This window comes from Pristis pectinata, chromosome 12 (genome assembly GCF_009764475.1).
Source record: "Pristis pectinata isolate sPriPec2 chromosome 12, sPriPec2.1.pri, whole genome shotgun sequence".
Lineage (NCBI taxonomy): Eukaryota > Metazoa > Chordata > Chondrichthyes > Rhinopristiformes > Pristidae > Pristis > Pristis pectinata.
In genome coordinates, this window is record NC_067416.1 from 1440852 (window position 1) to 1454250 (window position 13399).

Here is a 13399-nt window from a genome sequence, read left to right on the forward strand (position 1 = left end):
AGAATTTGAAACAATTAAATATGGGCATCAGAAGCTGGTGTTAGCACAGTGACTGGGGGGGGGCACTGAGTGGGGGGGGGGAGACACGGGGGGGAGAGACACTGTGGTGGGGAGAGAGGAGACACTGTACGGGGAGAGGAGACTGGGGGGAGAGACACTGTGGGGGAGAGACACTGTGGGGGGAGACACTGTGTGGGGGGGGGGGGGAGAGGAGACACTGTCACAGAACCAGTTGCTTCACTGAAGGTCGGTGATTCACCCAGCGCCACCACTTTGCCCGGTTTGTCCCCCACACCCCCCGCTCTCCTGACCCACATTTCACCAGCGCCACTTCCCAGCCCGCGCTGCAGACCCGACGGAGAGTTGGTGGGAGTCCGCTCGCATACTGGGGCAGAGGGCTGGCGGGCACGGGGAGGGTCCAGTCCCGGCCGGTCTCTCCCTGTCTCCAGGTGCACCGCGCCGTTCTCTGCCGGTCCGTGTCCCGGGCTCTGTGCGTGCGCTCCGCCGTCGGCCGGGGCCCCGGTTACCGGACCTCGCCCTCGGCTCTCTGATCTTCCGGCGCCGGCGGGTGCCAGCGTTTCGGGCCGGAGCGAGGAGCAGGAGCCCGGGGGAAGGGTGCGGGATCCGGGCGGTCGCTCGGCGGGGAGGGGCGGGGGTGGAGGGGGAAGCCCCACCGACGGGCGGCCCGCCCGGCCCCGCTATTCACAGGATGCGGCCACCGAGGTGACGGAGGCGATCTTGCCGCTGTCGTCGGACCAGGGCTGCAGGTTCTGCAGCGCGAACAGCGAGGCGTTGTGCAGGCAGATGGGGTCGGGCTGGATGGGTTGGCTCAGCGACTTCTGGAAGGCTTCTTGCTGAAGCTGCATCAGGATGCGGTTCGCTTGTTGTCGCTCCGCCTCTCTCTCCTCCGCCGTCTGCCGCCTGCACCGGCGCGCAACCAGCGACCGGAACACACACAGAGAGATAGAGACTCCGTCAGTCAACCTTCCTTCCCCCGCGCCCCCGCCCCGCGCCCCGGGGGGAGTCAGTGTGAGACCGGGTCTCCAGCCCTGACAACTCTGTGGGAACCCCTGCACCCCACCTCTTCGCCGGCAGTTAGCGGCGGGTGGTAAATACCGTCAACGCCGCTCCCCGAACAATGCCTCGGTAATGAGACCATTAGACGTGGGAGCAGAATTAGGCCGTTCGGCCCATCGAGGCGGCTCCACCATTAGATAATGGGCGGGTTTTTCCAACCCCATTCTCCCCTTAAACTCCTCACAATGAAGAACCTAAATACACCGAGTGACTTGCCCCCCCCCCCCCCACCCCGGGGCCTCTGTGGCAACGAATTCCACAGATTGACCGCCCTCCGGCTGAAGAAATTCCTCCTCATCTCGGTTCTAAAGGGACGTCCCTTTATTGTGAGGCTGTGCCCTCGGATCCCGCACTCCCACTGATGGTGACATCCTCCCCACTCTGTCCAGGCCTTTCATAATAAACGACTTTAGAACAGCTGCTCTCCCACTGCTCTCAGACTCCTGAACCAGTCACAACTTTCGCAAAGAGACACCGGACGCTGGAATCCGGAGCAACAAAAAATCCGCTGGGGGGGGGGGGGGAACTCAGCGGGCCGAGCAGCGTTTGTGGGGGGAGAAGAACTGTCGATGTTTCGGGTCGAAACGCTGCATCAGGACAGTTTGTTGCATCACTTTCACGCCCCTTGGTGCCGCGTTTGGGACTCCTATCCCTCCCTGACTTGCAAGCAAGGAATTTCACTGCAGCCTGGTGTATAGGGACCAGCTTCTGGGCAGACGGTGGGAACTATTCAAACGGATGACTCGGAGGGCCAGAGACCTTCACAAAGTGAACAGACATTGTGCTGGGAGATGGACCACCACCCCCCCCCAACATATACAGAGGGACAGAACTCCCTCAGTCACAGATCCCCTCACACACACACACAAGTACCCGGCGCCTCCGCACTTCAGACTTGCGGGCCTGCATCAGTAATTTCATGGACCCTCTTCAAGGGTCCCTCACGGGCCCCTCACTCTCCGCCACAGCGCGGCGGACGCCTGTCCCTGCAGCGAGCCCTGAACCCCCAAGGTTTGCTCATTCAGTTAGTTTGTCTTTGCCCACTTCTGACTCCCGGTTCACATTTCGTCTCCCCCTAAGATCCCGCAGTTTCCGATGTGCAGCTTTCTATTCCGACTCAGCAGTCAGTTCCGTTCCTGGGGAATTTCCAGAACGGATCCTCGGGACGCCAGTCATGGCATCCCGCCAATCAAAGGAGGAGCCCCCAGTCACATCCCGCCAATCAGAGGAGGAGCCCCCAGTCACATCCCGCCAATCAGAGGAGGTGCTACCCAAAAACCCCGCCCCCACTCACATCCCGCCAATCAAAGGAGGAGCACCCTGTCACAGCCCGCCAGTCAGAGGAGGTGCTTCCTCCAAACCCCGCCCCCGCCCGCATCCCGCCAATCAAAGGAGGAGCACCCTGTCACATCCCGCCAATCAAAGGAGGAGCCCCTGTCACAGCCCACCAATCAGAGGAGGTGCTTCCTCCCAACCCCGCCCCCGCTCACATCCCGCCAATCAAAGGAGGAGCCCCAGTCACAGCCCGCCAATCAGAGGAGGCATTCTTTATCTCGGCTCGCTATCTCCAACCAATAGTGACCCTTTGGCACAAACCCACTGCTCTCAGTTTGCTGATTAACCTCCCCCAGTGAATGCCGATCGCTCTCGGTCACAGATCCACAGAAACTGCAGCCTGGAGATACCGAGCGGCACAGTGGTAAACCCCGGTGTACACAGGAGTACAGACTGTCGCCTCCACCAGGGAAGGCAGCGGTGCGGCGGTAACTCACCGGCTCTGCACCAACAACCGAAAGAGCCGGGGTTCCGATCCCGCCAGTGCCCTCATATCAGTCAATAATCTGGAATCAGTGGTAATGATGTCCACAAGGCTGATGGATTGTGGTTCCACGTGGCTCACGGATGAGGAACTCGAGGTAGACCAATCAGAACAGTGCAGCGCAGGAACAGGCCATTCGGCCCATCACCTCTGCACTGGCCATGATTCCCAAAAGCCCCTGACGTGGCCCGAGGTATAAAAGTAAGGAAGTGTTGATGAGGCTCTACGGGGCACTAGTGAGGCCTCATTTAGAATACTGTGCACAGTTTTGGGCCCCATATCTCAGGAAGGATGTGCTGATGTTGGAGAGGGTTCAGAGGAGATTTACGAGGATGATTCCCGGAATGAAAGGGTTTACATATGATGAGCGTTTGTCGGCTCTTGGACTGTACTCACTGTAGTACAGAAGAATGAGAGGGGACCTCATAGAGATATTTAAAATATTGAAAGGACTGGACAGAGTAGATGTGGCTAGGCTGTTTCCCTTGGTGGGTGAGTCCAGGACCAGAGGGCACAGTCTTAGAATTAGAGGGTACAGGTTTAAAACAGAGATGAGGAGAAATTTCTTTAGCCAGAGGGTAGTGAATTTGTGGAATTCCTTGCCACCTACAGCAGTGGAGGCCAGATCAGTGGGGGCGTTTAAGGAAGAGATAGACAGATATCTAAATAGTGGGGGTATCAAGGGATATGGGGATAAGGCCGGAAATTGGGGTTAGAATAGTGTTTTTTTGCACCTGCCCCCCCCCAATTTCTCATTTCTTTTTTTCCCTCTTCCTTGGAGCAGACTCGATGGGCCGAATAGCCTACTTCTGCTCCCTCGTCTTGTGAACTCGTGGTAATGGCCAAACCCTAAAAAATGCACAAAAAACCCAACGGGGACAACGAGAGACGGCGGGCCTGGAATCTGGAGCAACACGCAATCCGCTGGAGGAACTCAGCGGGAGGAAAGGAATTGTCGACGTTCCGGGTCCGAATGCAGGGGTTTGACCCCAAATCGTCGACAATTCCTCCCCACCACAGATGCTGCTCGACCCGCTGAGTTTGTTGTTCCTCTGCAAAGACACTGGTTCATCCCCTCTCCCCGCTGCGCGATTCTGCACCTACACGGTACCATCCCGTCGCTGATGATCAGAGTCCCAGTGCCAGAGTTTCCTGCTTAACCCTGCTTCACTGCTCCCATGTATCTCCCTCCATCGACGCTGCTTGACCTGCCTAGTTTCCGCCGCGTTTTGTGCTGCTCCAGATTCCAGCATCTGAAGTCTCTGGCGTCTCCGTTTATTCTGTCCCAGTGTGAATCTCCCAGCTCCTCGCCCCTCTGGGCTCAAGGCGATAAACCTGTGGGTCTCTGTAACCCTATGCCAGGATCATAGAACGTTTACAACACGGGGCGGCCATTCAGCCCATCGTGTATGTACCGTTGGAACAAGAGTTTCCAGCTTAATCCAACTATCCCTGATCTATAGCCCTGCAGGTCACGGTTCTGTCAGCGAGTGTCCAGATCCTGTTTGAATGTCACCGGCAGAAGAGGTTCCACCGTTGTTCAAACCACAGTTCACAGAACATGGAACGCTACAGCACAGGACAGGCCCGTACCGATCACAGTGCCACAGAATGGTCCTAATTGTGATGTTGAATTCATTCTAACCCACGGCCCTCTCCCCAAATCCCTGCATTGTTCCCTTTCAGGTACACACCCAGCTCCCCTCTCGGGCTTGAAGCACTTGTTGCCTGAAGGCAATCCTCCTCGTTCTTTTGCCAATCACCTTTATTTCATGCCCGCTGCTTCTGAACCCAGTACCAGCGGAAACTTTCTGCTCTGTCTATACACTTCGTGGCTCCGACCCCCTCTCTCAGGTCCCCCGGCAACACCCTCCAAGCCCGGCGTCTCCACTCTGCCCGCACATCTGAGGAGCCTCATCTCTGGAGTCATTCCGGAGGCTGGCTGACACAGGATTACACAGGACTGATAGCGCATATTATACAGGCTAACATAGGTTGGACAGTACAGAAATAGGCCACTCGACCCAACCAGTCAGTGCTGGCGTTTATGCTCCACTGGAGCCTCCTCTTCCCCATTCGTTCCCCATCTCAGTGTGACCCTCTGTTCCCTTCCCCTCCCGTGTCCAGTCTCCCCTTAAGCATGTCGACACTCTCCACCCCTAGCTCTCCCTGTGGGAGGGAGCTCCACGTTCTCACCGCTCTCTGGGGAAAGGAGTTTCCCCGGAATTCCCCGTCGGATTTCTTGCTGACCTTCTGACGGCCTCTGGTTACCCTCTTCCCCGCAAGCGGAGACCTTCTGTCTGCTCTGTCAGAACCTTCCAGCAGTTTACAGACCGACACGAGGTCTCCCTTCTTTCAAGCGAAGACTCCCATCAGTTCACGTTTCCCTGGTGCCAGCGCCCCGGCATTTCTCGGACATTCCTTGTAAACTTTTCTCTGCTTCCTCTCCACAGACACCTTCACGTCTCACACGTCAGCCAGAGTTCAAGCACTGAGCAGCCGAACGACTCTCCACCCCAGTTTGCAGCACAACTTTCCTCCTTTCAGTCCCTCGAGAAACAACCCCAAATGCTTTGTTGGAAGGCCTTGCTGCCCGTGGCACAACCTGTGGTGACTGGTGTCGTTGTGGCACCTCCCCCGCACCCAGACCCCCACCCTCAACCTGACCTCCCCGTTCTCGCCACCTCGCTGGGCTCAGCCCCACCGGCCCATCCCTCGAGTTCACGGAAACTTTCCCGTGGAGAATTGCAAACCCCCCGTTTGCTGACCGTCCACATCTAATTCCGGAGCCACAGGCGTGAATTGTGGTCGGGAGCGGTCGGTGCACGACGCTGGGAATCTGCGCCGCTCGGTTCATCTACAGCCGCAGCCCTGAGACAGCTGTGAGAAGTTTCACCCCGATTTACGGCCTACTTTCAGTGACCCATCCAAACAATTGACCTTTCACAGCCGCCCGGGCGGGTCACACACAGCTAATGAAAGCTGCGTCTCATCAACAGGACGGCAGAGAGGGGAAAGGGGGAGGGGATAGGGAGGGAGGGGGAGAAGGAGAGGGGGTGGAAGGAGATCGGTGGAGGGAGAGGGATGGAGGGGGAGGGAGAGAGGGAGAAATAAAGGGAAAGCTGTGGGGGAAATGGAGACAGAGGAAGGGGTGAGAAAGAGAAGGGGGAGGAGGTGGAGCTGGTGTCAAGGAAAAGTTAGTTCAGGAAAGGACAGAGTCTGGAAGGAAGAGAGGACGGGGAACCGGGGAGCGGCTGGCGGGATGGGCTGTTCTTGGGAACTGTTCGCTTCAGGCTAACTGTCCGTTTCCCGCACCGGTTCGGTCCGACGCCGCTCCGCGTATCACCTCGTTTTTCCAGTTCAAAAACTGGTTCAGGTTGTGTGAGTTAGTGAGGGCGGGAAATCGGAGAGAGGAGGCAGAGGGAGGGAGGGAGGGAGGGAGGGGAGAGGGTGGGAGGGATGGAGAGGGAGGGAGAGAGGGAGAGAGAGGGATGGAGAGGGTGTGAGAGGGAGGGAGAGGGAGGGTGTGAGAGAGGGGGAGAGGGAGGGAGAGGGGGTGATAAGAGGGAGTGGGAAGGCGGGGTGTAAGATGGAGAGAGGGGGGGGTGAGAAAGCGGGGTGGGTGGAGAACGAAATCCGTAACGAAGGGGGAGTATTTAACATTTCTTCCAACGACTTCCACAGTCCCGGGACCTTTCGCTCCGAGTTCTCAATCACCGGGCACCTGTGTGCCGGGACAGCAGTTATTGTCCAGACCAGAACCCGGGACAACCCGCAGCAGCCCAGGGTGGTGGGGATGGGTTGGGGGTTGGGGTGGAGGGTGGAGAGGGGAGACCCCTTCCCCACTGTGGAAGTGTAACCGCGGGGATGGAGAGAGATTCTCCGCTGGTCTGGTTGTGTCCGGGGCGGGAGGGATTGAACGGCCACTGGTGGGTGTGGCGAATGCACAAGGCGGTTACGCAGTGACATGTTAGGATGGGCGTGGGCTAATTAGCCTCAGGACCCACCACTGAGGACAGGACGATATGGAAGCGACGGGCATTGAAAATCAGGATGCGAATGGGGCGGAGAGACAAGGGCTTGCACACTCACATCACCAACAACAGCCACACAAAACAGGACATGCTGCAAATACTCAGTGGGTCGGACAGCATTCGTAGAGAGGGAAACGGACTCAGTGACCCTCCATCAGACCTGACCGCTGAGTGCTTCCGGCATTTTCCCGGATGGCTGCAGTGTTTCGGTGAGGCGGGTAAAGGCGAGGAACCATCTGAGCCCGGCGTCCCCTGCCCGTGTGCTTTGCAGTGGACTGTTGGTGTCCTGACTGTGGAGGGGTTGGGACAGGTGTACAGGGATCTCCTGGAGACGGGAGAGGCCGGGACCTCTCCCCGGGATGGATGGTTAAAGGATTGTACCCCGGTTAGGATTCGGAGAGGTGTCATGGGCACAGGGCAGACGCGAGCCAGGAATCCAGGAGGAGTCTTTCCCAGAGAGCGGGGTGAAGAAGGAACTGACTCCCGGCGAGGCGGAGGGCAGGACTTCTTTTAATTGAGGTTGGGTTAGAACAGGGGCAGAGGGAGGTGAGGCGACGTGTTGTTTTTGCAGACACATTCGTTTGATGGTTGAAAACTTGCCTGCGGTTTAAATGCGTCACCAACGTCTCCCCGCCAGTAATTTCCTGCCCAAGGATTTCTCCACCGCTAAACCAGCTCAATCTTCAGAATACCTCCCTACCCTCCCTCCACCCCCTCTCCTCCCCCTCAGTTTCCCTATCACTCCCCTCCCACCCTTCGCCAACCTCCCTCCCTCCCCTCGCTCTCCACCCGATCTCCCTCTCTTGGGGGCTCCAGGCCGCCCGGTTCCCGTTTACCGGCAACTCCCGTCCCCTCTCCCCGGGATCGGGACTTCCTGTGGGGACCCTGTCGTGACACTGACCGCACCTCTCGCTTTCCCCCATCTCTGCACAGTAGCTCAGGCAACAGACACGGCCAGACCGGCCCGGTTCGAGAACCGGGTCAGTGTTTATTTCCAGGAACCGTCACCGTTTGCCTTTATCTTCCGTGAGCGAAATTCAGCGCCGATCGCCGCCTGACACCGGATCAGGCACGGGTAGATCGGTTCCTGACCAGCGAGCGGGGTGAAAGATTGCCGGGGGTAGGCAGGAGTTGGCCATAAACTCCTTCTGACCCTACGGAAAATCTTTCTCGTTTACAACATATTTTAATGTTCTTTTCCAGGATTGTTTTGCCTGGTTTCATCGGGAAGCGGCCGGAAAGGGTATAAACTGACCACTTTTTGCCCGTTCCCTCGGCGTCAAACAATCACCCAATTAAATGATTTCTAAGTAAACGAAAAGTAATTTCTAAGTAAACGAAAAGTGATGAGTTCAGCCGTGCCTGCGGTCCCGGTGGGGGCAGGAGGAACGCCGGCTTGTAATATGTATGATCATGGTCACCAAATTCAAACGGGCAAACGAGGTGAAGGGTCGTTGCCGGCTGATTTTTACGGGAATCGGCCGTTCCGCCCAACTGCTCCTAACGAGGTTTCTCCCCAACACCAGCCTCCTTTCCCCAGATCCCTTTTTCCACCGCTCCCGTGTTGATCCCGTTCTCCGGTCACCCCCTCGCCGTGAAAGAGAGAGTTCCACATCGGCCCCGCTCTCGGGAGAAAGAGGCTCCTCCTGAATTGTCCGTTGGATTTGTCAGTCTTATATTCACGGTCTTACACCTTTCACCAAATCATTGCCCTTGGAAAACCAGTTCCAGCTCTGTGTAACCCCCTCACTGGAAGCATCCCACAGAAACGCTGCTCCCGCTCTCCCCACGGCTGCATACGCTGACATAAAACAAACTGTCCCCCATTTAAGACAGAGGTTAAAGGATTTCTCCACCCCTCTCTTCTCTCAGAGGATTGAGGGTCTTTGGAAACCTCTTCCTCACAGGGCGATCGAAGTCGAGTCTTTGAATATTTCCAAGGCTGGGGTAGGTAACCGAGGGGGTGGGGTAGGGGTTAGATAAGACTGTGGAGTTATAATCACATTAAATGGCGGGTCAGTTTTGAGGGGCCGAGCGGCCTCCTCTTGCTCTGAACCCCAATGTTTGTAGGAAGGTGTAAAATACTCCGTACCGCCCAAACAAGTTCTGGAAAGTTCAGCACAACTTTCCCTGCTTTTCAGTAGTTCCACAGGAATGGCAGTTTTAATCCGGGTCGATCATTTTGTTCGCCCGCCTGTGTTCCCGGGCCCCGCAACTTCATTTGGACGATAATTTTCCGAGAATTTTTGTGACTCACTTCGTAACAAAATGCACACTAACCCCTAACTCCCATCAGCCGGTGATTCCGCGTGTTTGCTGGTGTTATCGCCGAGGAGGGAGGGAGGGAGGGAGGACGGGGTGGGAGGGTTGGGGGTGGTGGGGGGTGGGGGGGGGGTGTTGGAGAGACAGGCAGAAGGAAGGCCGGGGTTTTCATCCCAGGGGTTGATGAGCCGCAGCCCAGCCCAGCCCAGCCCTTACCTCCACTTGGTCCTCCGGTTCTGAAACCAGGTTTTGACCTGAGCGTCCGTCATCTTCAGCGCCTTGGCCAGAGCTGCCCTCTCGGCCGACGCCAGGTACTTCTGGCGGTGAAAGCGCTTCTCCAGCTCGCAGATCTGGAGCCGGGTGAACGACGTCCGCGGCTTCTTCTTCTTCGGCGGAGTCCGGTTTTGGTACGGGTGACCTATCCTCCGGGTCACGGTGAACGGCGAAAGAGCCACTGAAACAGAGGGCGAGAAGTGATGAATCTCGGAGCGCGAACACCGGCGCGAATCCGGGGCCACCGATAGAGCTCGGGGGCGCACGGCCGGCGGCTTCTGCGGGCCATTTACTGACTAAACCGCTTCAAACGTTTCATACATTAAATGAATGATTTCACAAACCAACGCGGAGGTTGCAAGTACCTCCCTGGCCGGCCTGCCTCGCTCTCCGTGTGTGTAATGTGTGAGGATGCTTTCTCTCTTCGATATGAACAAACGGCAACTTACTGGGGTCAAAATTACCACTAAATATTCAAGGATTAGTTGAGTCAGCTGTGAAGGGGAAGAGGGGGCAGAGGGTGGGGGGGGGGAGAGAAGGACGGGGGCACAGAAAATAGAATGAGAGGGGAAGGAGAGGAGAGAGAGCAGGAGGGGAAGGACGGGAGTGACTGTAAGAGCGGACACAAACTGGGAGACGGCAGTGGTCCCGGGAGGGAATGGGCGGAGGAGTGGGGAAATTAATTAAATGTATGGGATTAGATGTCAGCAGGGAACAAATGACGTGACGGAGAAATGGGGAGAGAGGAGGGGGAGAGTGGGAAGGGCGAGGGAGGAGGTTTGGGACAAAGTTACAGAGCGGAGGGTTTGGGCCTGTGCAGCAGCGGCACACCCTGAGCCCTCGGCTCACGGAGCTAGGCGCGCCCCGGGGACGGTCCGCCCTGCCGGGGTGGGCGGGAGGGTAGGGAGGTGGGGGGGTGAAGGAGGCAGCGGAAACCTGTTTCATATTCGATGAAAACCCGTTTGGAAATATCAGAGTCATTGGGTAAATATATACCACCCGTCTCCCGCGACTGAGCGCGGCGGCCCGGCCCGGCCCGGCCCGGCCCGGCCCCGCCCGGCCCGGGGACCGCGAACGTGGGCTGGCAGCCTCGAGCACAGGCGGCGAGGCTGCCCCAGGATCTGAAGCCTTGACCCGGCAGCGCAGCGGCTGAAATGTGTCTCGTTCCTCTGCGAGAGGGGCCGAGCCGCCGCATCAGACAGGCCTGAGGACAGAGTCCCACAGAATGACAACTGCAACCCCACACACTCAATCTCAGGCCCTCCTAATGTACACGTTGTTAAAAAAACAGAATTACAAAAATATCGCCTTCTAAACTGTATTCGTTTTTATAAATATTCGACGTGGAATTAGAATCAATATATGTCGTTTTTAACTAACAGTTTTGAAACAGAATCTGTCCCGGCAGATTATTATATTTAAAGCCAGGGTTTAAAACACACACTTTTAGCATTAATGTGAGACGGAACCAGGGGATATTGGTCAACGTATTTAAGTACTCAACTATATTTTCATAAAATAAAACGTACATATTTGAATTGTACAATCTCCCACGTTACAGTTGATTGATTTGTACACCAACGCTTTATTTTTCATTGGAAATATAAAATATTTTAAATTTCCAAACCTCCAGCTACCTTTTGTATTTGTAGTGAAAGAGTTCGTCCAAAGGATTAATTCCAGCGGCAGTGTTCGGACAAACCTTTACCGACTGAACTTATTCAGTGAAGGGGAAATTCAAATGCTAAATTTTAAATAAATCCAGCCAATCCGAACGGATTTATTCGTTCGGTTTTTAATTAAAATCTTCATGAATTTCGGAGGAATCTCGGTCGATATTCCGGACATTCGACAGTCAGTTCTTTAATTTTGTTAAATGTTTTGAAAGCGAGAGTTTGTGGGGAATTATCACTGCGGCTCAGACCATCTTTATCCCGTGGTTTTACTGATTCAGTTCCAATTTTAGATCGATTGGTTTAATGTTATTTTTAACTTGTAAAAAAACACCGACTAAATTAAAATAAATCCTGACCGTGACAGCGGTTGAGAGATTGCTAAAATATCAGAAAGACAATTCCTGACCGACACACCGCCCCGGTCTCCGCGTTGACAATTTCAGGGAACGAACAGGAAAGATTGGGAACTGTTGCCGCACTCTGGCCGAGAGAAGGCACCTCTCTCCGCAGAGAGAGTGGGTTGGAATCGCAACTAATTAAATCAAAGGGAACGGTTGGGTGGCGCTGACCCACCGTCCCCCCTCACCTGTGAATCTGTCCTTTGTGTACCTCCGGTTACTCTCCATCCACGGGAACGTCATGTTGCCCAGGCCGTTGTTGGCGGCGGGGCCGGGCGCACTTGCCGCCGACATGGGCTGGGGAACGCCGGTGGCCATGGGCCGGTGGGCAGGAACCCTGATGACACCGGCTGGGTTCAGGCCGTTGCTGTTCATGCCCAGGTTGACGCCGTACGGACTGGCCAGCGAGGCCAGACTGCAGGCGCTGTTGTAGCCGCCGCCGCCGCCGTTGTTGGCGTAATTGACCGGCACGTTGCTGTAACTCCCGCTCACCATGCACCCCAGACCGTAGTCAACGTCCTGCAGCCGCGAATTCGGGATCATGCAGCTTCCTTGATCCGGATTGTTCAAGATCTGGTCTATTCCAAAGCTGATGGGTTCGTGCTGAGAGTGGGCATGGGGGCCACCCATTGGATCCATCCTGGGCCGGTGGGGCTGCGCGGTAACCGTGGCGTTTCCGGGGCGCGATCCCCGCTCCCCCAGCCTCACAAACAATTAAATTTCGCTGCAATTCTGCGGCTCCTCGGAGCGGTCGAGGCGGCAGCCGGGAGGCTGGTTTTACTTTGCAGAGAGGGTTTCAGAGGCGGCTTCCAAACCAAAACATCAATCACTGTTTGCCAGGAACTCCGAGACAGAATGCATCCTGGACTCGTGGGACTGGGGAGGGGGTGGGCTGTTCTTTATTGGCTGGGATCGCAGTGACAGAGCCGGGGAGCCAAGGGGAGGGGGTTTAATAGGGCAGGGAAGAGAGGAACGGCGGGACCTAACCTTATAAAGTCAGGCCAGAAATTCATGCCAAAACCCCTTTCGGATTCTCGAATTATTCATTTCAATATCCCGCAATGACTCATAGACAGGCGCTGAGGACGGATCAGGCGGTGCGTTACCATGAAGTGCTCTCAGCTCTACCCCCACGGGCCAAACCTCCGGTCGGACTGGAATGTACGTGTCGGCCCGGTGCCGCCAGAGGTGACCCGTATCGGTGTCCGGGCCGCTGCGTTTACCGCCAGCGCCACATCTCTCAGCTGAAGAAACCGCCAGTTTCCTACCGAAAATGCAATAAACCCGTTGAAAACGGTCATAAAAACATTTAATAATTCAGAAAATCCCCTCACGTGGCCACAACGTGAATTGTCTTTTGTGGAACAGATTAAATGTAAGTTTTAGAAAAAAAAATCTTGTGGAATAGTAAAGATCGAACAGGGCGAGAAGTGGGCCCGAGGAGCGTGCACTATCCCGAACATAAAACTAGGAAGAATAAATATCCCAAACGCAGCCCCGAACACACACAAAACAACATCTGAAACGGTTCAAGCGGGCAGCGAAACACTCACGAAAATCTTCGCAAATTAATAATATGTAATTCATTTATTCTGCTTTATAACATCGGAATATTTGTTTGACTAATTCATTGCAGGAAAATATCCGGCATAAACTATAAATTTCTGGTAATTTGAGTACAGTTAAAACGTTGGGAAAGTTGATCTATTTTAATTGGGAACGAATTTAGGGCTCAGTTCCTTGAACGCAGATTGCAAGTCCTTTCAGTCCCTGAAGCGAACCTGACCGTTCGGGATCAGACCGGCTCCGGGGGAGTCGCTGCCAGGAATCTCTGGAATTCTGTCCCAGGGAGATGGAGAG

The 13399-nt window shown here is 55.6% G+C and overlaps 1 protein-coding gene across 1 annotated transcript; it reads right to left on the minus strand.

The window, feature by feature from the left end:
* Positions 1-698: 698 nt before the first annotated feature.
* On the minus strand, positions 699-12178 carry tlx1 (T cell leukemia homeobox 1). Its single transcript, XM_052027619.1, has 3 exons — positions 11728-12178; positions 9409-9646; positions 699-921 (listed from the first exon to the last, which is right to left on the minus strand). Exons 1-3 carry the CDS (start codon positions 12176-12178, stop codon positions 699-701), a joined length of 912 nt encoding a protein of 303 aa, XP_051883579.1.
* Between the last annotated feature and the right edge of the window lie 1221 nt (positions 12179-13399).

Bases quoted from the DNA above. Each gene is read 5' to 3' on its own strand.
- tlx1 (XM_052027619.1), bottom strand. From the start codon at position 12,178: ATGGATCCAATGGGTGGCCCCCATGCCCACTCTCAGCACGAACCCATC. The intron at 9,647-11,727 runs GTGAGGGGGGAC...CCTCTGTTTCAG, and splicing joins CACAAAGGACAGATTCACAG to TGGCTCTTTCGCCGTTCACC. The intron at 922-9,408 runs GTAAGGGCTGGG...GCGCCGGTGCAG, and splicing joins AACCGGAGGACCAAGTGGAG to GCGGCAGACGGCGGAGGAGA.